The sequence below is a fragment of the Aphelocoma coerulescens genome, chromosome 5 (genome assembly GCF_041296385.1).
Source record: "Aphelocoma coerulescens isolate FSJ_1873_10779 chromosome 5, UR_Acoe_1.0, whole genome shotgun sequence".
Lineage (NCBI taxonomy): Eukaryota > Metazoa > Chordata > Aves > Passeriformes > Corvidae > Aphelocoma > Aphelocoma coerulescens.
Window position 1 is genome coordinate 10,421,190 of NC_091019.1, and position 21,959 is coordinate 10,443,148.

Consider the following 21,959-nt stretch of genomic DNA (forward strand, 5'->3'; position numbering starts at 1 on the left):
TAAACTTTAAACCAATTCTCCATGTTTATCATTCAACCCCAGCTGTCCCAATCCCTTCCTTCACTGGTGGTTAATGGGAACACTCCCGGCTCTTCCTGGCAATGTTTGTACAGCCTGGCTGCTGCTCTACTCAAAGAGTTCAAAGGGTATGAAAAATGACAAGAAGTTGCTTTAATTCTAGCGTATCACATAAAAATATTGTCAGAGGATGCATGCTATACATTTAAAAGTGTAGTGTGAGTTTGCCTGGAGTAACATTTTGGGATTTTGCTAACTAGGTTTGCCTAAGATTTCAAAAGCTGGCCTACAGCACCCACCTAAGCAGTTTCGGTTTTGTTTTGGGGTTTTTTTGGTGGTGGTCGTGGGATTTTGTTTGTGGTTTTTGGTTTCGTGTCTTTGGGGAAGGGGTAGGGATGTAAAGTTATTTGTGGTTTCTTGTTTGTTTCTAATGAGGAAACGTCTTTACATCATTAAAACCTGCTTCCAGAGCTTAATTTTTTTCATCAAGAGGATGCTCTTCCTTCCCCTTTAGGACAACTATTTCCGAGAAAGAAACCACGGTCTCATCCCGCTTATAAGGCCGGGAGCCCAGGCTGCCGAGCTCCGCCTGCGGCGCCGGGGGCGGAGGGAGCCCCGCAGCGCGGGCGGGCAAGGGAGCGGCTGCGCCCCGGGAGGCGGAGTCCCTGCGGGGAAAGCGGCTGCGGGGCGGCCCGGGCTCCCGCGCAGCGAGCGAGGGGGAACGGGATGGGCAGCGGTGCCTTCTCCCACCGAAGCCCCGCCAGACGGAGCCCAGGGGCGGGCGGGGTGCGGAGCAGCTCCCACAGCCGGGACCGGCGCCGGTGGAGCCGCGGTCGCCATGGGGACGCGTCGTGCCCCGCCGGGCCGCGCTTCCTGCCGGTGCGGCGCCACTACTGCCCGGCTGGAAACAGCCGGAGCGGCGCGGGAGCCACGCGCGCTGCGGGCCCGGCCGAGCTAAAGGGCCGAAAGGCGTAAAGCGCCACGGGGCACAGTAGGGTGTTTCCCGCCGGACGAGTTATGCGTGGCACTGCCGCGGATGGTGCGGGGCAGGTGGGTGCGCGGGGCGGCCGCGGGGAGCGGGGAGGGACCGGGGGAACCCCGGGAGTCCGGGCTGGGTCGGGCCGGGGGGACCGGGGGGGACAGGGGGACTGCGGGGGGCCTCCGGCAGGGCCTGGCGCAGTGCGAGGAGCCGCGGCCTAGGCCGGGCTGCGGCGGCCTCCCTGGCCGTCGCCGCCCGCTGCAGAGGCCCGAGGTACTTGCGGCGGGGTTGAGCGGTGGCGCCGCTGTGGGGAGCGGTGTCGGAGAGCCCGGTCCGGCGGGCGCTGCCTTTCGGCTTGTTCCCAAAACGCGGCTGGGACCGGGTGCGTGGTGCTTTCCCCTGCAGTGGTGGGTCCCGCGGTCTGCTCGTAGCTCTGCCGAGTTTGAAACATAGTGTTTTTTTCCCATGAAAGAAATGTTGATTCTGAAGTAGGACGGTAGTCATCAGGGAGCAGTTTTGGTGCTGAAATGGAAAAAACCCCAAACCTTTTTTTGTTTTGTTTCACAATTAGTTAGTTTGCAGTTATAGAACTTGTCTATTTATAAAGCTCTTGCCTACTGACAGTGTTATCTCTTACCTGATAGTTCATGGTAAATCAGCTACTGCAAGCTTGGGATTCCAGCACACCTAAGAATCTGCGTGAAGCTCAAGCATTGCCGTTCTACTTCTAGCATTTAGTTCTCCTGTTTATTTTTTTCTTTCTGGGTCATTAACTTGGTGAAAGATGGCCAAAATTGAAAACCACACTTCTAGTTAGATATTAACCTCTGCTAACTTTGTACGTTTTGGTTCATTTTTGATTTTTTGTTTTTACATGCTCTTCTGCTTTAAGAAAGTTGTCTTCTTACTCAGCAGGATGAAGGAATTCCCATGCTCTGAATGCCATTTTGTAGAAAACAACACATACCTTTTCTTGTGTCTTCTTGCATGGATCTTATTCCCAAATTGAAAAATATCACACTTTTATGTACTTCACGTGTTCACGTATTAAGTACAGCATTGCTTCAAAATCAAAAGTTTGTTTTAAAAAGTGTCTGTATAAAAGGTGTATCTGCAGTGTGGGTCATTTTACATACAGAATGATTTTTGAAGAGGTATGGGTGGCTTCTGAAATGTGATATGCTGAGGCACTTGGACAGGAAACACGAGACTTCACATATGACTATCTATGGGATGGAATGGCCACGTGAATTAAGCTTTTTTTGCACAATAGTTCTCATATAATGGTGTAGGGGTCCTGGAGGGCTACAGTCAGTTCCATGATCCTCTAGTTTGCCAGGTCCTTGTTTTTGCTTTTTCTGTTTCTCTTTCAAATTGTAATTTCATTTATTTGATTTTCTTACACAGTGCTGAGGACGTGATTTCAAAGCCAGTCAGGCTATGGCCTTTGAAAGGATAAAGCAGAAGGACTGGTACAAGGTCCTGGGGGCCAAACCATCGGACAGCCCAGCAGAACTGAAACGGAAATACCAAAAACTGGCTTTGTTGGTATGTCTGGCTTTGATATTTAAGATACACAAAAGTCATTTTTATAAACCAAGAAGGTAATAGTTGCAATAATAAAATAATTTGGTTTTACAGTTTTTGTATCGATGTGATTGATCAGAGTATGTTTGTAATATCAGTTCACCAAGGCTGGGTTAAGTTTGAAATAAACATCTGCAGTTTATGAGTTTTCAGCAGATTCTCACAGAGGGGTTGTGGTGTTCTGATTCCAGAACACTGATGTGTCTCCCAGCTTTGCTAAACTGAGACAAGTAATCGTTTATCAGGTGCTGGGTAATCAGGCACACAAGTCAAAAAGTCTTTGTAGCACATGAAATTTGCTAATTGATCCTTGTGGTATTTACTGTCATGCAAGGTACAGTGTGCTGAATGCAATCCTTGAGTACACAAAGAACAAAAAGAAGTTTTTTCCTGATAGTCTGCAGTAATGAAATAAAAAAATGCATAGGAGGAAAATAAGTTAATTTTATTGAGAAGTTTCTGGTGAGTTTTTGTGGAGTTGTATTCTTGGTCATGCATCAAGACCTCACGTTCTGTGAATTCCCCTAATTTTTTCTGTACTGCTGCTATATATGCATAAGAATCTCAGCTTTACCAGATTACTTGGTGTGGTTCTTGGTTATTCTGTTTTACTCCCTCCCCTGAATTTGGTCATTTTGCTCAAAAAGTGCTTTGGTCTGGGTTTCTGAGGAAAATTGAGTGTCTTTTTTGATACTGTTGACTGTTTTCAGCTGAATTTGATAGACAAATAGAATTCCCAAGGTAACTAAATTCCTGTTTCTTGAAAGCTGGTGACGTGGTAGAGAAGAAGAAAGGAGGTGAGCAGAACTCAGTTTTTATAGGAAAAATTCTCTTTTCTGTAGGAAACTGCTAGGTAGACTGTCAGTATTGGCAGGGTGGGTGTTGGAGCATGTGCATGGCAGATTTGAGGTGGTTTGAGGTGTCAGAACAAATGTGATAAAAAATTGGGATTTTTAAGTTTGGTAAAGAGAATGCCAGTGACCAGGAGACTGAGTTTTGTTAGAGTTGAAATAAATTCATGGGTTTGGGGAGGAGGTTGTTCATTTGTATGTTGGTGTGAGTTTCTTTAAATAATTTTATTTCTAGCCGCTATAAAAATGGTTTTAAAGTTTGGTCATTTCACCAGTATGTTCCAATTTTACACATTTTGGTATTCTTCAGCTGAATTTGCTAGTCAACCCCTGCTGTACATCTACTCCTCCTGAGTGCTTTCTGTGAACTGGTTTCTTTGTCTAAAACTGATTCATGTACTTAGTCTTAAGTTTCTACACCTGACAAGATACTCGTGTGCAGATATAGAACATAAATCCTTTGGTTCTCACTATTAAACTTTGATTATTCTAACGGAGGAGAGGGCTTTGGAAACCAAGTTTCTTAGTTTCCCTTTGAATAGAAATCATTGTTTTCCTGAACCTCCTAATAGATTTGTTCTACTGAATTGCTGGTAAAATGTGAGTAAAAGATTAATAAAGATCTCTTTGTTCTTAAATACCTGAAAGGTGGCTGTAGTCAGGTGGGGTTGGTCTCTTTTTCCAGGCAAAAACTGACAGAACAAGGGGACACAGTCTCAAGCTGTGCCAAGGGAAATTTAGGTTGGATGTTAGAAAAAAGTTTTTTGCTGAAAGAGTGATTAAGTTCTGGAATCATCTGCCTGGGGAGGTGGTGGAGTCACCATCCTTGGATGTGTTTAAAGAAAGACTGGATGTGGCACTCAGTGCCATGGTTTGTTGAGGTAGTGTTAGGGCATGGGTTGGACTTGGTGATCTTGAAGGTCTCTTCCAATCTGGTGAATCTGTGGTGCTGTGGCTAATGAAGGTGACCATGGTGTAAAATACCTCTTCTGTTCAGATGGGGGGCTAATTTAAATGGAATACTGTAATGGAATTAATATATATCTTTTCCTGTGAATTGGTGTATAATAATGGAATTAAAATCATAGGTGTTGTTCAGAGCTGTTAACAGAAGTGAAACTACACGTCTTCTCTTAGTTACAGTGTGAAAGTGCCACAGTTGTTGAGTCAACAGGTTACATGGATGGAAAAGGTGTAAGACTTTCCTGAAAAAAAAGTCTGCCACGGCATGTTAACACACAGATGTTCTCTCTGATTCAGGGATTCATGAGCTGTGGACTTCTGAGTACTGGATATATAAGGGGAATGTTGCTGAATGTTTGTTTTATCCTGATGCTGTTCCCTGGTCATCCAGTGTGCATTGTTAGTGAGAAGTACAGCACTGGATGGACCTGTTGCATTGTTTTTTGTGTCCTTTCAGATGAAGTCACTCTTGCTCTCCAGGCTGGTCCTTGGAGTTTGTGGTAACTTCTCAGCTCTAAGTGCCCAGGTGCTCCTTGGGTTCTCTGATGCAGTTACTGGAGATGGGGGTGGTACAAGTAGCACTGCCAAGGGCAGGAGACAGGGCTGCTTGCAGGTACATGCAGATTTTTAGAAGCTGGAATAGCAGATGAACACAGCCATGTATTGCTTCTTAAAAGATGTCATGTCAAATTTTATGGTCAGTGCAGAATGTTTTTCAATTTTTATATAGCTGCAGAAGTTAATCTCCTGCAGCTAATAGTCTTAAAATCCAAAGGTTTGTAAAGCAACATGCATGTTGGATACCAGCTGCAATTAATATGACATGGGTTCTGTAATCATGAATATTCCGACCACATGGGTGCCTTAGCATCAAGCAGAATAGATGGTGGAATTTATTTTTAAACATAATTCTACTGTTAAAATAAAAATGGCAAATCTCTGAGTCCAGCCCTTTTTCGAGTGATCCCCAATGCTTCATGTTGAGCATTTGCTTTTTGCCATCTGCTATTTTCTGTGTTTGTCAACACATGTATGCTTAGCATCTTGAAGGAACAGGCAGATGCAAAATTTCCAAAGCTAAAAAGAGTTGGAGATCTTGCCATATGTCATCCAAAAGAAAACTATATTTGCAGTTAAATCTCAGGATTGACCTTAATAATACAAAGTTGTGCACAATTAAAAGTGATTGAATTGTAGCTTTGTGAGAATGACTTCATCAGGGCAAATTTGCTTAAAACTGATGAATTTTTAAAACCAAACCCCTTTTTATTAATTCTAACAAATTAAGGATGGAAGAGGTAATAACCCAGAACAAAACTGTACCTAGACACCCTACTAGAGAGAATATATTTTTCTTTACTACACTTAATTTTTGCATTTGGTCAGGTCATATGTTTTTAAGTGAATTATTTTACTGTAGATAATATCAGTTCAGTCCTTAAGAATAGTATTAATTTGATACAGAAAAGGAATTTGGGCTAAAAGTAGGTATTTTTTTCTCACCTTCCCTTCTAGTTATTCAAGCATCTTATAAAATTTCCTTGAGACTTAAATTTATTTTTTTAATAATTCTTGTGTACTTAGGTGACTCTGATACCTGGATCATCCTGATATTCTATTACTGTAAGAATCAGTAGCAGCTGAAGATGACAGAGTTTGGGGCACAAGATGCATGTGCCATTGTCAATTCTATAAAAAGCTTATTTTTAAAAGAAATTAAAACTTTTGTGTATGGAGGCTCATACTCTGGCACAAAGCTCCAGCCAGTAATTCTAAAAGGAAAAAAAAAAGCAGCTGAGTGCTTTGAAACCAGCATAGCTCAATGCAAAGATTCCTTGGCTGGCTGTTATAAACTCATGCTAAAGTGCTTTCTGAAGCACAGAAGACTTGTGGTTTCCATACTCTGAAAGGAACCCAGCCAATTCTGAGAATTAATATCTTGTTGAAGTGGTAGGAATAGGTCTTTAATCTTCTGTCTTTGGAGCATGTTGGTGGGTTTGAGGTATTTGGGATACACACAGGCTTTTATCCACAGTTAGATACACGGTAGTTTCAACAAGGTGATTTCTTAAATAGATAAATGGGTTTTGTGCTCTATGTGTGGTTTTTTAAGGAATCCATACAGCTTTTAGGAAGGACAGTGCTTGTGTTCCATTTCTAAATGTGTGTAAAATCAACAGAAGATAAAATTAGAGCAACAAAAATAGGACATTCAGGGGAAACCCCCCCCCCCCACCTTATTATTGGCACAGTTTTTGCATTTGCTTTTGGTCTAGCACTTTGTGGTCAAATAATAAGTTGTCAGATTGTTTTTGAATTTTTATGTTACTGCTTTATATTTGAAAACTGCTTTTCACCAGGAATAAAGTCACCAAACACATAAGCTTTGTCTAGCTGAAAATCAGGTGTCTGTTCCTGTTGATGCTGATGATATTATAGGATACCTTTCAACTGGAAAAAAATTATTGTGCAGGAAAATTATATGCTGCTGTTACAATGTGTGCCCTAATCTTAAAGAAAATCCATGTAATTTGAGCAGGCAGTATGCAAGAAGCTCTTATTTTTAATATGGTAAGGAAATAAAATGTGCCATTTAACACAGAGTGTTACAAAGATTATCTTTTTTATCAAAAGGGGTGGTGTGTGTGTACATAAATACAAAGTGTTAAGGTTCTCACTTGATCTGTTTGAAAGAGTAGAAGATTTGCAAACAGAGCATCAGGCATAGGTGAGAATGACTCTCAGCAACAGTAAATAAGGAAATTATTAGACATTTAATTTAATGAGGCAAAATTACTTCAAGAAGAGATTATTCCATGGAGCATGTTTAAAGGAAAGACATATGACTTTCTGGAGAGTGAAAAATCTGTTATCGATTTATGTACACATCTAAATTCTGCAATCACAAGAAATGCAGAAGGTGTAATTTATGTAAAGTTAAAGAGCTTCTTGCATGATTGTTCTTTTAAAGTTTGTTGCAAGGTAGATTCAGTATTACTCCTGAAAGGACCTGCCTACTGAGGAACTTCATGCTGAGTTTAAGTTGAGAATTTGAAACTTAAAAATGAAAACACTGAGTTTTGTATTGGAAGCCTCATGATAATGCTTATCATGAGAATCAGGCAGTGTATGTATTCCTTTTCCAACAGCCTTGGCTGTTTTTTTATTTTTTTGTTTGAAAAGCAGCATACTTGTTAGAGGTATTGAACAGATCATTGTGCTTAGCGACTTCTAACTTTACCTAACTGGTAGAAAATGGATTTGTAATTTGACAATATAAACAGAACACGTTCAGTGCAGCCTGGCTGGAGCTTCACTGGAGTTAATCTAATTGCTACAGAGAGAAAGATAAGCCATCAACTTCAATACAAAGGACTATTGTTTTAATGTGTAGGGTAATTTGAGCTGTTCTTTACATCTGATTTACTAATTATCACTTTAATAAAAAGAAGGGGGCATATTTTCAAGTTGTGACTTGAGAAGTTGATTACTAGCCTAGGTAGTACCAAGTGAAGCTCAGTGTTAGAGAAGTCACTAATTCAAACAGCTTCATTAGCCAGGTCATGATCGTGCTGCTGCTATTTAAATTATGAGTTGGGTGATATATTCACCTGACTTTGGTGTTGGTTGTTGTTTGGTTTTCCCTTATACCAGAAGAGTTCACCGTGATATTTAATAGGAGGTCTGGAGAACAGGGAGCTACACTGGTGATGATTATTTGTAGATGTTGGAGTAACAGGAACTTTTCTCAGTCTGAGTAGCACCACAGAGGCGTTGCATGTGTCAGGGTGGAGATTAAAGCTGAGCACCGTGGAGCTGCTTAAAACTGAACTCTGTGGAGCGGTGTGACACTGCCACTGCTGGCTCCGTCAGAGCCCTGGGAAGCTGCAAAGCTGGTGGCACTTTGTCCTTGGGCTCTAAGTGCTCCCCTGCACTAACTGTGTTGTACAGAATTAGGCAGCTGCTAATCTAGTGAAATTCAGGGATTCACCAGGCAGCTGGAGGGTGGACCCAGTGCACATCCTGCACTGGAAGTGACTGAGAAAGGTGTGCTGACTTGCAGAAAATACGGGGTGTGGACAGAGATCATGGAGAGAGGTAAAGAGAAAAAGGATTGTAGTGAGGTATCTTAGTAGAAAAAGGGGCAGCTCGGTCTCACTCAGGGAGTGATGTCTCACTTACTACTATGTAATGTGTAATGATTTTTTAAAGATGTAGGTGACTTCTAACAAGTGGATGGGGTGTGAATATCCCTACAGAAGAAAGCTTTATTTTTAACTTATACAGAATATGAGAACCCATAGCATCACAAAGTAAGCCAGCAAGTAAGTGCATTGCTTATCCAGGTAGTTCAGCCAGTTGTGAAAGTAATGTTAGTTTCAAAAATTATTTCTAGATTTAATCTGTTTACTTACAGCGTTACTGTCCACAGCTCATTTGTTATAATGAGCAGCTTCTGATACTGCCTCCTTTGTAGATTTATGGTTCATATATAACAGAATGGGCATCAGGCTATTGAAATGGGAGATTTGGCCAATATGTGCTTGGCCTTTGATATCATTTGTGCTCTGCAGAGGAATCTGATGCTTCTCTTGAACATTTTGTGCCTTGGTTATGTAAGTTATTCTTTGTAACATATATTTAAAAAAGGATCTATACTGTTGTTTGGTAGACTTTTTGTGAAAGGTGTTCAATACTCACAAATATTCACTGTGCCCTGAGTCAGTATAAAATTAAAATTCCAATTAAAAGTAAAATCTGAAGTAGTAGCTTATTAAATGCCATAAAGATGTTTCTTTAATATTTACAAGTGTTCTTTCAGCATTTTGAAGAGATATTTAAGTAGTTTTGTATTGTGCAGTTTGCTTTTTATCTAATTTCTAAAGTGAGATGTTTGAAATAAAAATCATATAGCAAAAGATGTGAATTAAAGCACAAAGAAGGAAGCTACAAAGACCAGCATAATGCTTTCACATCATAAATGTTCTGGTTATTCTGATGTTTGAACAGCCACAGTCAAGAGTACCTTGAGCTGTTCAACATTTCCAAATCAGTCTATGCATTCAGGTGTCTACTTCAGAAATTTTAAACATTAAGTCAATTATTTAAAGAAGCTGTAAGTCCAGAACAATAGTTTGAAGGATAATAAAAGTGTGGTAGAATCAATCATCTTGCAGTAGCTGTGTTTATGTAAGGATCTCTTATCGTTGTTAAATGAAATCAACCATGTTTGTGTTGAATCTGAAATAGTTATTGCATCTTTAAAAATAATGTTATGTGATGTACTAACCTGTAAAACTCAGTGTTTTGGGGACTTGTGGGGATTTTTATTATTTAAATAAATTATCTGTGTCTAATTTTGTCTTCTGTTTGAAATACATAATATAATTATTACAGAAAATTGTTAAAGCAACACATTCTCACGTTCCTTCTTTCCTTCATCTTTAGGGTCAGAAAATCCTGATCTGAATGACATAACTGTCCCACCCTCCATCTTTTCCTTGCCTCAGTGCATCACAAATGCTTCCTCATCTCCCATTAAGCTCAAATGCTCAGCACACATGAGCTCATTTGAGCTGATTTAATGCAGAAGCGAATTCATATACCTGAAGGCTTGGCTTGTAGGATACTTTGTAGATAGCTTATTATTATAGAAAAAAGTTCAACTTTTTGTACACTGCCAGTCATTTGGACGAACTCTTTTTCATTTAATTTTCAGTACATTAAAAGTAATGTTTCAAGGCTGAAAAGTCAGTAGGCAGCTATTGACTGACTGTTGTCAAACTTGACCCTTCATTGCTATTCCTTCTAAACTAACAATAATGAAAAAAATCAGTCTGTTTTGCTTGGATTTATGACCTAAGAATGTCCATAGTTAAAGAAGGTAAAGATTAATGAGTTTGCTGAGCAGCACCTTAGCTAAACATTTTTCTTTCCTTGACAGAACATTAGATTGTAACTAATGAGGTCTTTGAGGAGAGGCTGAACAAGAGCTGCTCTTTTAAGAGGTACTTATCTTCTGGCAGAGCAATCCAGGATTGGCTCCGACTGCTACAGAGGAGCAGTGCCAAGGATGGGCTTGGGAGGATTCTCCCAGTGAAACCCTGGTTTCTGTAAATGTTGCTGTTGAAACTCAAGGGATAAAAACCTTGCATTATTCCTCTACAGTTGCTGACCTGTGCAAAGTTTTGACTTTACCTTTCCATCTCCTTCTCTTGACTATTCCTTTCTAAAATGGGACAGTTTCGTAAAGGCTAAGACTGCCTAGATAGAGTGTTATTAAATATCAGTATCCCAAAGCTCAGTGATGAATTCTGGTAGAGCAGAATATTCTATTGACATGTGCTTTCCTAGGGTCCCTCTCAAAGTGTGTCCCTTTAGGGTTGTGAGGACACACTGCCAAAGTTGTTTCCTGGCTGCAAATGGAGAAATTTGCCAACCATGTCCATGTAAACTGGAAGTTAAATTAACACCAAACTAGTGATCAATTCAGATCCTTCAAGCCTATGAATAAATCCAATACAAACTAATTTCTCTGAGTGTGTGTGTGATTCCGTGGATTATGTTTGGAATTGTTTTGTCACTGAGGCTATGAATTTTTGAATTAATGCTGACTTCTTTGTTTATTGTTGTTGTTAGGGTTTTTCTCTGTTGTGTTTTGTGCTGTTTTTGCCTGTTTGGTGTTTTTAGTACTGGTTTTCAGAACTGAGTAAATTCTGTTAAGTTGTTGCTTTTTATGTCCATTTTAAAAGTTGTAATTCAACAAAGGCCAAACCTTTTTTTGAGATCTCAAATGTCTTCAAACACTGTAGTTATTCTGTATTGCTCTCAGAGATGGGAAAGCTGAAATAGTTTCAAGAAAACAAAAAATCAAAACCACTTGTTATGCAAGTGTTGGAGTTATGGTTGCTAATAAACAATTTTTTAAAAGCAGTCCTGTATTCTTCAAGGCCTGCTTTCCATCTTCACCTGAAGTGCCTTAGGGACTTTGATTATTTTGCATTATGCTTAATCTGACCTCTTAAAGGTGTGAGGCTGTTTTCAGGTATTCCAAATGAATTGGAAAATGAATGTTATACTTTGGTTTGGAATATTGTGTTAGTGACTGGGGCAGGGGGGCAACACAGAAAACTGTGCTTTGTGCTCAGCAGCTCTTAGGAAGTTGAGGGTATCAAAGTACTTGACTTCTTTGCCTGCAGAAGGGTTTTCCTCTTGCAAGTTCCAGTGCCAGCTGAAGGCTCCTGCCCCAAACTGCCTGTCCCTGCCAGATGTTACTCAGCCAGGAAATAGCATCCTGTGGGTTTTCTTTCAAGCACTACTGTTCATGTCAGCTGGAAAGGTTCATCCCCATTTTTTCAGTAGTTTTAAGCTTGGTTTGGTTTTCTAGAGGGTTTTGTTTGTTAGTTGTGAGGGTTGTTTGGTTTTTTTTGTAATAGAGGATTCAGGAGTTTGCTTTCACATGAAAGTAGCATTTGCCTTGACTATTTTCCTAACCATTTGTTTGTCTGGAATTATTCTATTACTATGGCCACAATAATCTATGCCTAAAAAACAGAATATTGTTTAATGTGACATTTAATAGTGTAAATTGTGATCATAGGACCCAGAAATTTAGAAAAAATGTAAAATTCCCTTTGTTTTTTTACCTTTATACTACTGTAAATTTAAATGTTTGTTTTTCCCCTTCATCCCTTTGCTAGTTTTTGATGGGTTTTCTATTGGTTTTTCTTATCCTGCTGTATAGTGTAGTTTTCAAAGGGCTTTTTGAAGTACCTCTTGAGGCTCTTGGGTCACTCTTCATAGGAAAATAAGGGGCCATGGAAAGAGAAGAAAATGAAAGAGTCTGTTTCTAAAGATGTACTTTTTGGTTAACCATAGCTTCTGATTTTTCTCCTCATTTTCATACCTTCATTAGCCAAATAATTGTTTTCTTCTATTTATACAACAACAGTTGATTTTATTTTCCATCAATAGAAACTGAAACTTTTACACTTGATTTCAGCATTGTTTGTTCAAGAGCTGAGAAGGGTGAGAGATGTGAATATTTAATATGAAAGTTGTATGTGGCAATTACTTGCTGTTTGATCAGACTCTTCCCCATGTCATGGGGTTAGATCTTTCCAGAGAGTGGGGAACTGGGGCTAAAGGACCAAGAGTTCATTACTTCAGTTTCTGTAGGATGGGCTGGTGATTGCTGCTGCAGATGTGAGGGCCATTTCCCTTGCCAGTGCAAGAGGTTATGTGGCTCATCTGGTGGAAGTTCCCAAGCAAGACTCTGCAGTTCCTTGTTTTTGCAAGGGGAGCTGGAGGGCTGTAAAATAGTGGGGTCATGGAGTGTTGCCTTGGTACAAGAGGAGAGCCACTGTCACCAGTTAACACCAGTAAAGAGTGTGGAAGCTCAACGTAGTAGGGTGATGCTACAGTACCATGATAAAAGCAATTGCATTTAGAGTATGTCTAAGCAGGATAGCTTTAAAAAAAAAACCCCAGCATGGAAATGAATGAGTTTATGACAGTGTAGTTTAGTCTATGGGGTTTTTTAACTGCACTTTGAGGACTCCAGTAATTTTCAAGAATTTGCTGCACTGGATGATAGTCCCATCCTGTGTTTCTACTGTACATCTGTCAGTGAATGCCCATTTTGTGTTCTGCATAACTGTTGCACATTGCTGTGTACATTTAATCCTAACTTTGTTTTTTTAATTCAGGCTGGTTTTAAAAGAAAGCAGTTTGTGTTGTCTGTGAGTATTTTCTTTTAAAATTATCCATTGGGTAATGAATAACTAAAATGTTAGAGGAAAACTCCTTTTGCCTCCAGAGTGCTGTCTTGAGGATGTTTTGCTGCAAATATTTGAGTCACAGCAAATAGTTCCTTATAGTTACAGCTATAGCAACAATAGTGTTATCTGAAATATTTCTGTTCTGGTGGATTTTATTTGTCTCAAGGAAAGGTGTAGGTCTGCCATGCTGAATGTTGTGTGTAACAGTGGTTATTTCTGGCCAGAGGGTTATGAAAAAGATTAATAATGTATGTAAAACATGCAAGCAGTGGAATATTGTGTGGGAAGATTGATACTTGCACAATAGTTTTGATCATGGCAGATTATAAGGAGGAAAAAGGGACAAGACTGGATGCAGTTTTCACCAGCTAATTGATCAATGAGCAATGTTAGAAAAAAGTCATAGAGTGGATAAGTTCTAAGAGATAAGGAAAATGAAATGGTCATCTTTTATTTTTCCACAAATAAGGAACATTTCCCATGAGTAAGAATCATCTTGGAGGTGGACAGTGCAGGCTGTAATTAGTGTCAAGGCTGATAGCAAAATCAGGTAGGGCAAGGCTAAAGTTGTTAAGAAGCTTAAAGGTTGTTTGTGTTTGGGGGAAAAAAGGAAGAAGAGATGGACTGAAGTAATGAATCAAGTAGATAAATTCCTTGCTCTCTAGTCCAGCTGTCATTGGATAGACATCCTTTGGGCAAGTTTAAATCTCTGTATGAAAAGATTGAATGTCACAAGAAGCTCTTCACTTTCTGTTTCTCCTCTTTGCAAGTAGAACAAGCAGGCTCCTTCCATGTTCCTTGCTATCTTCTGCCACTTGGGTGAGCATGTTGAAAAGATTGTTTGTGGACTAGGAAGGCAAGTTTAAGACCTGGCATCAACCTTTTCATGGAAGTGAACAAGTTTTACACTTTGGAGAGAGTGCTTTGTAAAATCAGTGAAATACAAAAAGCACCTTCAAAGTTATCTTGTTTTGTGCTGTTTTAACATAAGAGCACTGCTCTCTTTTCTTTCTTTCTTTTTTCCCTTCCCGAACACTTGTCACATGAAGCTTTTCAGTATTGAATTGCTGGTTACTTCAGAGGGGATAGCTTACAAAATGCAAACGAGTGTGAAGCCTGACCTAGCGAGGGTCCTACTGCTCACTGTGAGTCTCCTGCTGAAATGCACGTGTTACATCCCTGGTATTCCTGCGGATGAAATTCGAGTGCCGCCTTTAATCCACTGAACATACATCTTGCCTGTTCCAGTCTTTGTGTACAAGAAAGGATGTTTTCCCAGCAGTTCAGTTTCAGAAGACTGTAGGGGACGAAATGTGAAGCAGATGTTTTAAAACAACAATAAACTTTGTGACTCGCTCTGGCTGGCCCCCGTTGCTGGTGTAGTGCAGAGGGACAATGCCGTGTTTTGCTGTAACCTGGTAAGCATTAGGTGGCAGTAGCGTGTTGTATTTGGCAGCTGCTTTGTCGTTGGGTTTTATCTTTGGTGTCTTCAGTGCAGTTTCATAAATGGAGAAAGCATGTATTTTATTTCTCGTAGTTTTTGTAAAATGCTGATTTATGGTTGCTTTGGCTGTGTGACTGTAAGGGCAGCTGTTTGGAGTCTGGTGTGCATAGGTGGGATTAGTGTGCTGCAATATGTGCACAGTGTTCGTGACTTATTTTCTGGTCTGTAGTGCCTAACAATGATAACATTATCCACACATATTTTGATGATAAATATGCTGTTAATAGCCAAGTGAGTTTGGTTCTGCAGCCCTTACTTTTTCATGAGCTGTTACCATATAACATAATACAGCCTGTTAGATGAAGTAGGCTGCGGTGGTTTTTTTTTTTGCTTTTAGTCTTTATTCTTAGATAAAAAACAATCATAGGCTCAAGAGAAAGTTGGTAGGAACATAATTAACCTTTCAGCACAGTGGTGTTATTGTCACTCCGGATCTTGGACAAGTGCAGCTACCTTGTGGCCCTTTTGGAGGGTGTTTTTTCCCTTCATCCTTGTTTCTCACAGGTAAAGGATCTCAAGGATTTCAGAACTGTGTTGCATTGTATTAATTGGGCAGGATGATCAATTAATGGAAGAAGAGCAAGAAAGTGTTGACAGAACATGCTACCTAATTAGTACCTGATGGACCATGTAGGCCACAGAGCACCCAGACTGTGATGTCGCAGGGTGGCAACTATACAAGACCTTTATATGCAAAACAGGCCTGTGGAAAAGCCAGGGAAGGAAGTCTTCATTGCTGAAATATTTCCCTTTCCACTGCAACCTTGGGGGAAACTTCATACTTCATAGAAGGAGCACATATCAAATTATCAACCTTGTGTTTTGTACGTCTTGTTCTGAAGTCACGTAGCCTTTTGTTTGCTCAGGTATTTTTTAACATAAGAGCTGATATCTACAAATCGTTGTTCTTTTTTTTTTTTAAATAAAACTATGTAGCAAGAGAGAAATACTAGGGCAGTAAGATTTCCTGATGGCTCCTGTGATAAAATGGCAAGCAAAAGGATTCTAAGGGAAGGGCAGTCAGCACCACAGTGCTTGAGGGTTCCACCCCAACTGGTTTTCAATTACACAGCAGTGGTCAAGAGTTTTTCAGGTGAAGCTTAAGTAATTCTGAATTGAAAAGCACTCTGAGTCTAGGAAGGTAGGATGCCAGAATTATTTAGTTACTGGTAATTAGTTGTTTTTTTCCATTCATTTGTATAAATAAGTTGCTAATTAATTCACATTCTTCATTCAGAAGTTCTTCCTCCAGTGACAGAAGTTTAATGTTTACATGGTTAAATGGAAGATTTTTTCAAAATGAACTCATTTTCTCCTGCAGTTTAAGCTCCTTTGTTTTACTGAGATAAACATCTTCCTGTTTCAGAGTACTTTTGTTGAGTAAATGACCTCTCCTTTTTTTGTGTGTAAAACAGTGTATTTTTTTACCCTGCCCTAATTTTATAACTTCAGCTGGTGAAGTTGGAAAATGGCTTCTTTCTGTGACCTTTCAGTGAGTGCCACAGGGTGGGGGCCAAGTGCATGTTTGTCACCTTTTTCCTTGGTTGTCACAGGTGGCTAAAACATGCTTTTCTTAAATTTTGTTAACCAAAAGTTCAAATTCCAGTTTAATAAGTGAATTGATAATTTGGCCTGTGTTCTGATTTAGAACCATCCACAGAATGGATTGTGCAAGAAAAACAGTTCAGCCGTAGAGCACAGCAGCCAGTCTGTGCTCTGTATATCCTGCCCACAAGCAGAGCAAATGATTTGGAGGTGTTGTGCTTGGGTGCTCAGCTATAGCTGACATATGCATGGCAAAGGTAATACCAGATCTGGGTGTTAGTTCTGTTACATGCTGATGGGGATTTGTGGCTGAAAGTATTCAGTGTGACAATGGATGTAAAATTAGCCAAAGTGTTAACTTTAAATGTAATTACAGAGCTCTTGGAGTGTTGTAATTGCATTATATGGTTCCTTTTCCATGCTGTGTCCAGCAGGGAGACTGCTCAGCTTTACATTTTGGTGCTTTATCAGCTGATCTGGAACTTTCAATACATGCTGCATAATTTGATTGAAAATATTGCTACAAGCAATGACAGTTCAGAACTGGAGATGTGCAGTTTTGCCAGGATGGGGGGTGATGAGGGGAACCCACTCTCCTACACTGTGTTAAGCTTAGCTGATAGTATTTCAGATCAAGACATTTAGTATCTTGGACAGCTTTAAACATAAATTTATTGTGCCATGAGACCAGTAGAAGCAGAATTACTTGTTCATGAGGGCTGGGACCTAGACCAGCCACAGTTGAAACTGTTCGAGGACAGAGATTTCAGGGTGGGTACCCTGCATAAAAACCCAAAGTCAGTCTGAACTTTGCAGTGGAGGCAGGGTTTTTCTACCAGCTCTCACACTAATCCTGCTCACAATCTGCAGCAAGAGACCCTCTGATAAACGTTTCTGGATCAAAGCAACAAAACTCTTATTTCCAAATGTAATTTTAGAAAGAGGAGGAATGCTGCACTAAACTTAATTGTCCAAACTTGATTCCAAAGCTATGGGAAGACGAAGACTGAACACAGTCTTTTTGTGGAGAGAGAGAAAAAAACTGAGTACAAAGAGAATGTCAGCCTACCATAATATTTTGATTTTTGAAATTACTTAGAATAGTTGTTGATTTCTTAGATATTTATAGATGTGGCTTAAATATTGTGGTCATACGGCCAGATTGACAGATTTTGTTTTAGGAATTGTAATTGCTTTCTTACAAAAATGTGTCCTCATGGTCTGTAAATAACTAGAGAAATAGATGCAATTATATGACCCAATCCAGCCCTTGTTTAGCACTTAATTTCTCCAGATTTCTATGAGCATTTGTTCCGACCTACACAGATTTGGTTGTTGGTTTAAATCTAGCCAAGGCTGGTGGTGTCTTAATTGCTACCACAGAGCAACCATTTGGCCTGTGCGAGATGAATGTTGTCAAGGTACCTTCTGCAAGGCGGACATTCATCCACTGGGAATGTATCAAGAAAGTTTTCATTAATTGGTCCCTTTGTTGGCATTTGTGGCAGAGCAGCCAAAAACTGAGTATGAACAGACACTATGTCAAGGGGTGAGATTTATTGGCAAGTCTCAGTAAAAACTGGTATTTACTATATATATTGTAAGCAGGGGCAAAGGAGTTTCCAACTAAGAACAGCCTGGCATTAAATTTTCTCATATTTTTTTTAAAAAGGCAGGGAAATGTAACAAGAATTCAAACTCGATCAGAAGTTAAACAGGAAATAGCCAGTTAATATTTTTCTTCTTAATGTTGACTGTCTTGCAGCTTCTTCTTAATGTGATGTGAAGTGTTATGATGGGCTGTATGATGTACAGACAGATTTGCATGGACCTATAAATACTTGTGTCAGATGAGAACAGTTGACAGTTTTTGTCCTGACTTCATTTGCTTAACCTGCAGATAATAACAATTACAGTTGATAATGTATACATGTAGAATAAAGCATGACAGATGTTTTTAAACATAGTTGCCAATTTCGATATTTTTATCTTCATATTAATTTTTGTACTTTGATCTTGTTGCTTTGTTAAAAGGATGCACTTCATTATATTGCAAGGGACATACTGGTAACGATTTGTGCATTTTGTCTTAGTGCAGCATGCTTGTTTGTTTAACTTTGTACAGAGCAAGGCTGTTTGCATGATGCTTGCTGTTCTGCTTGCTTAAGCCCATTTTAACTTTTTTTGTGTCATAGTGTGCTATAAATAAAATAACAGTTTATTACTCTGAGGGAGAGTTCTGATTCTGAAATTTGAATATATTGCCTGTGTGATATTGAGCTTTGATACAAGAATAAACAGATTGAACCCCCAAATACTGATAATCTGATTGATAAAAGTGCTTGGTATTAATCTGTCCAGTTGCCCTAATGAGTCAGAGTTTCATCCTCTTGGATTCCCAGCCATGAGTCTGGTGATGTGGTTGGAAAATAATTGCTTGGGTTTCTCTCTTCATCCAGCTGCTTCCAGTGTTTCCCCCCTCCTCATTCTCTTTCTGTTCTGAGCAGTGGAGTGTCCAGCTCACTCCTGCCAGTGGCTGTCAGTGGTGTGTCCTGCTCTCATCTCACACTATCCTGTGCTTATCTAGGGCAACTTCCACTTCTGCCGTGTTAGTCCATCCAACCCTTTGCATACCAATTTCGTGGCTTGGATCTCTTCTGTTTGCAGTTTTAATTCAGTTCTTTCATTCATCAAAAATGTACCTGCACCAGATACGAAGAGTGTTCTCTTTGTAAAGTTGGGATTGAATTTCTCTTCCCTGACCATTGCTGAGTGTCTTTCCTCACTGCTTATTTTTAAATATAAATATGCATCTTTTTACACATTCCAAAAGGTGTTGTAGTGTAGGTTGTGAATTTTTTTTTTTAAAAAAAGGTAATTCATAGTTGGTGGAAATCATACTTCTCACTGCATTCCATGGATGAAGTACTAGCTATAAAAGTACTGTAGCTACTACTATATGCCTAACATGGAGAAAGGGATAAGGATGCTGAGATACTGAGTTAATTTGGGATGTTAATATTCTATCATTTACTCTTATTTAAAGTGCAGGTTTAGTCGTGAGATGTCGTTTCTTTCAAAGGCAGAAATACTTGGGTGCATCTGAGTAATCCTCTGGTAAAATCCTACTACTTGATTTACTTAGGGCACATCTCCATCTTTAAATATATTCCTTATTCAAATATAGGCACACATCCCGTATGGAAATAAAGCAGGAATTCAAGACTTGTCTAAACCTGTCGGTTCAGTTTAGCAAGGTGATTCCATGAGACTGTAGATGATTTCAGAGTTAAAAATCTCTAATAAATCAGGTAGTTTAGAAATTTATTGTGTTGTGTTGGTAGAACTCACTACTTAATGGTTACTTTATGACTCATGATAGTAAGTCCAAAACAGTCTAACTTGAATTTTTGAGCTCTGATGGTTTCATCATTGTTTTATGCCTGTCGTTACGTTTGAATTTTAGAACCTTAATAATGGTTTCCCTTATGGGGAGAAAAATCTGAAAAGTGTATAATAAAAATTTAAAAATCTGAAAATATATCTCTAAAATAATCATCTCAGAAGAGGTCAAGAATTTAATGCAGCCACATTTGATTCATCCTTTTTGTATTACTTTTTATTTTCTGCTGAAGAATTCTGCATTGAATTGACAACTTTGCAGAAAATACTGGAAAGTAGGAGAGACAAAGCTGTAGAAAGTAGAGTACTCCTTAGTTTGATCCTGGAAAAAAATTAGAACTGATTTCCTTTCAGTTTCCTTGGTCAGAAAAAAGAAAGTTTACATTTTAAGTGGCTTACATAAAAGCTATGTAATTTCAGCAGGGAGGGGTTTTTTTACAGTTATTTGGGAAATACACAGTAGTAGATTAAATAAATTTTTTGTAAGTGAAATGAAAATTTGGAAGCAGTGGTAGTTTTCCTCAAAAATAAAGCCTCTTGGTTTGATGTATGGAATTAGGGATGTGGTGCATCTTTTGTTTTTAGGGTGAATACCCTTTATACACAAGGGAAAACAGCCACAGTAATGTATTAATTACTAGATGAGAAGGGATAGTACTTTTAAAACCTTTTCTAAATAACCAGCCTTTTCAATCTGGCATGTGGCAAAGTAGCCATGAGTGAAAGTTTGATCATATTAAGTGATTTAGTTTTCATGTATTGCACAGTTTAGGGAGAGATTCCAGTGTAAAACTTAGACCTGTAATGCTTCACCCCTCCCCTCCCACTGAGCTTTATTCACCTGATTCTCACTGGGTGCTGTAAATGTGTTTTGAAAAATAAATTCATGAGCTCCAGTAAGAAATGTACATTACATTGATTTAACTAGAGGATTTCTGCTTGCTAATTTGAATTTGATTAAAATCAGTCACCCTGTTACATTTATTGCCCAAAGTTAAGGAGCTTGTAGCAGGGTTGGGAGGACGGGGACCTTGGCGTGGCATCTGTGGCGCTTGAGTTGCTCAGCCAAAGCTCAGCCAGCTCTCATCGTTCCTTGTCCTGTGGTGTGAGAGTTCTTGAGGTCTGCTGATCTGTTACTGAGATCTAATACCAGTTGTTGACTAAATGGTCACATTAACTTCCAGGGATTGCAGTTCTTTAAAGTGCAGAAGAGTCCAAACTTCATGGAGTATAAAGTAGGCAGAAATTCAGAGAGTAGCAGTTGAATGTGCTGTAGCATATTCCAAATTCTTATACAGTTGTGTGCTACACTGTACAAATAAGAATATCATAAATAAAATAGGTGTTGGAACTCAAGGCATTTTCACAGTCTACACTTGAAGACTGCAACAACATTAGTCTTGGAGTGAAAGCTCCTCTGGACTCAGACCCAGAGGGAAGCCAAAGCACAGGGGTTGAATTAAAACCTTTGGATAAGCTGAGATACATGAAGCCACACCAAAGTGAAATAGAAATACAGATTTTTTAACTTTAACTAGAAATACGTGCTAAGTGCCTTAAACATTAAAAAAGCTGTAGCAGAGACCTTAAACACAGTTCTTACTGCAGCAGTGTTACCTTTTCATAGAATTCTTTAGACAAAATAGAGATAGAGTTATATTATTCACATTTTTTAGAGTGTTCACATAAACAATAAGAACTGAAACTATGCAAATCTGTGTGATACCTGTGTAACACTTGTGTAAGACTTACGACTGTTAGAATTAGACCAGGATAGGTTAAGAAAAGGAAAACTGGAATCGTGTGTTAATCTTATTGGTCAATTAGCAAATATAATCCACACTTCTGTAAGAAGAGTATAGAGCATATAGAGTATAGAGCATATAGAAGAAGAAGGAGCTGGGTTTTGCCTGCTGTTTGCTGTTGCTGCTTGGCTTTATCATGTAACCCCTTTATCATGTAACCCCTGTCGAACTTCACCTTCAAGAAAGCTATGAGACTATGAAATAAAGAACTTAGCAGAACAGCAGCCTCCTCTGCTCTCTTACCCTGGTCCAGGAAGGAAGGGTAACCCATGAAAAGCTCAACACATTAGCACCTTTTTTTGGAGACAGAAAAGGTTTGTTTATTTGCCCATTCTTTATTCTGTAACAGATATCAAAGGCAATAGATGAGCATAATGAAATACAAGTAATTTACCTAAAAAAATTCCATGAAAAATTTCTAACTTTTTGAATACTTGAGAAAAGACTGTGAACTGAACCTCAATTTGTGTTTCAGAGTGTGTTTGCCAGGTGATACGTTGTTTCTCACAGTATCCAACCTGCTGA

General features: G+C 39.3%; 1 protein-coding gene across 3 annotated transcripts in view; it reads left to right on the forward strand.

Moving 5' to 3' along the window:
* Nucleotides 1-972: 972 nt before the first annotated feature.
* Nucleotides 973-21,959, forward strand: part of DNAJC24 (DnaJ heat shock protein family (Hsp40) member C24) — a 35,429-nt gene continuing 14,442 nt past the window's right edge. The window contains exons 1-2 of one of the 3 annotated variants that reach the window (XM_069016508.1): nt 973-1,068; nt 2,405-2,545. In XM_069016508.1, the coding sequence (XP_068872609.1) occupies nt 2,438-2,545 (108 nt within the window). In that variant the 5' untranslated portion in view covers nt 973-1,068; nt 2,405-2,437. Of the gene's footprint in view, nt 1,069-1,187; nt 1,405-2,404; nt 2,546-21,959 lie in introns of those variants that run through there. The other 2 variants (XM_069016510.1, XM_069016509.1) reach the window with 2 other exon arrangements.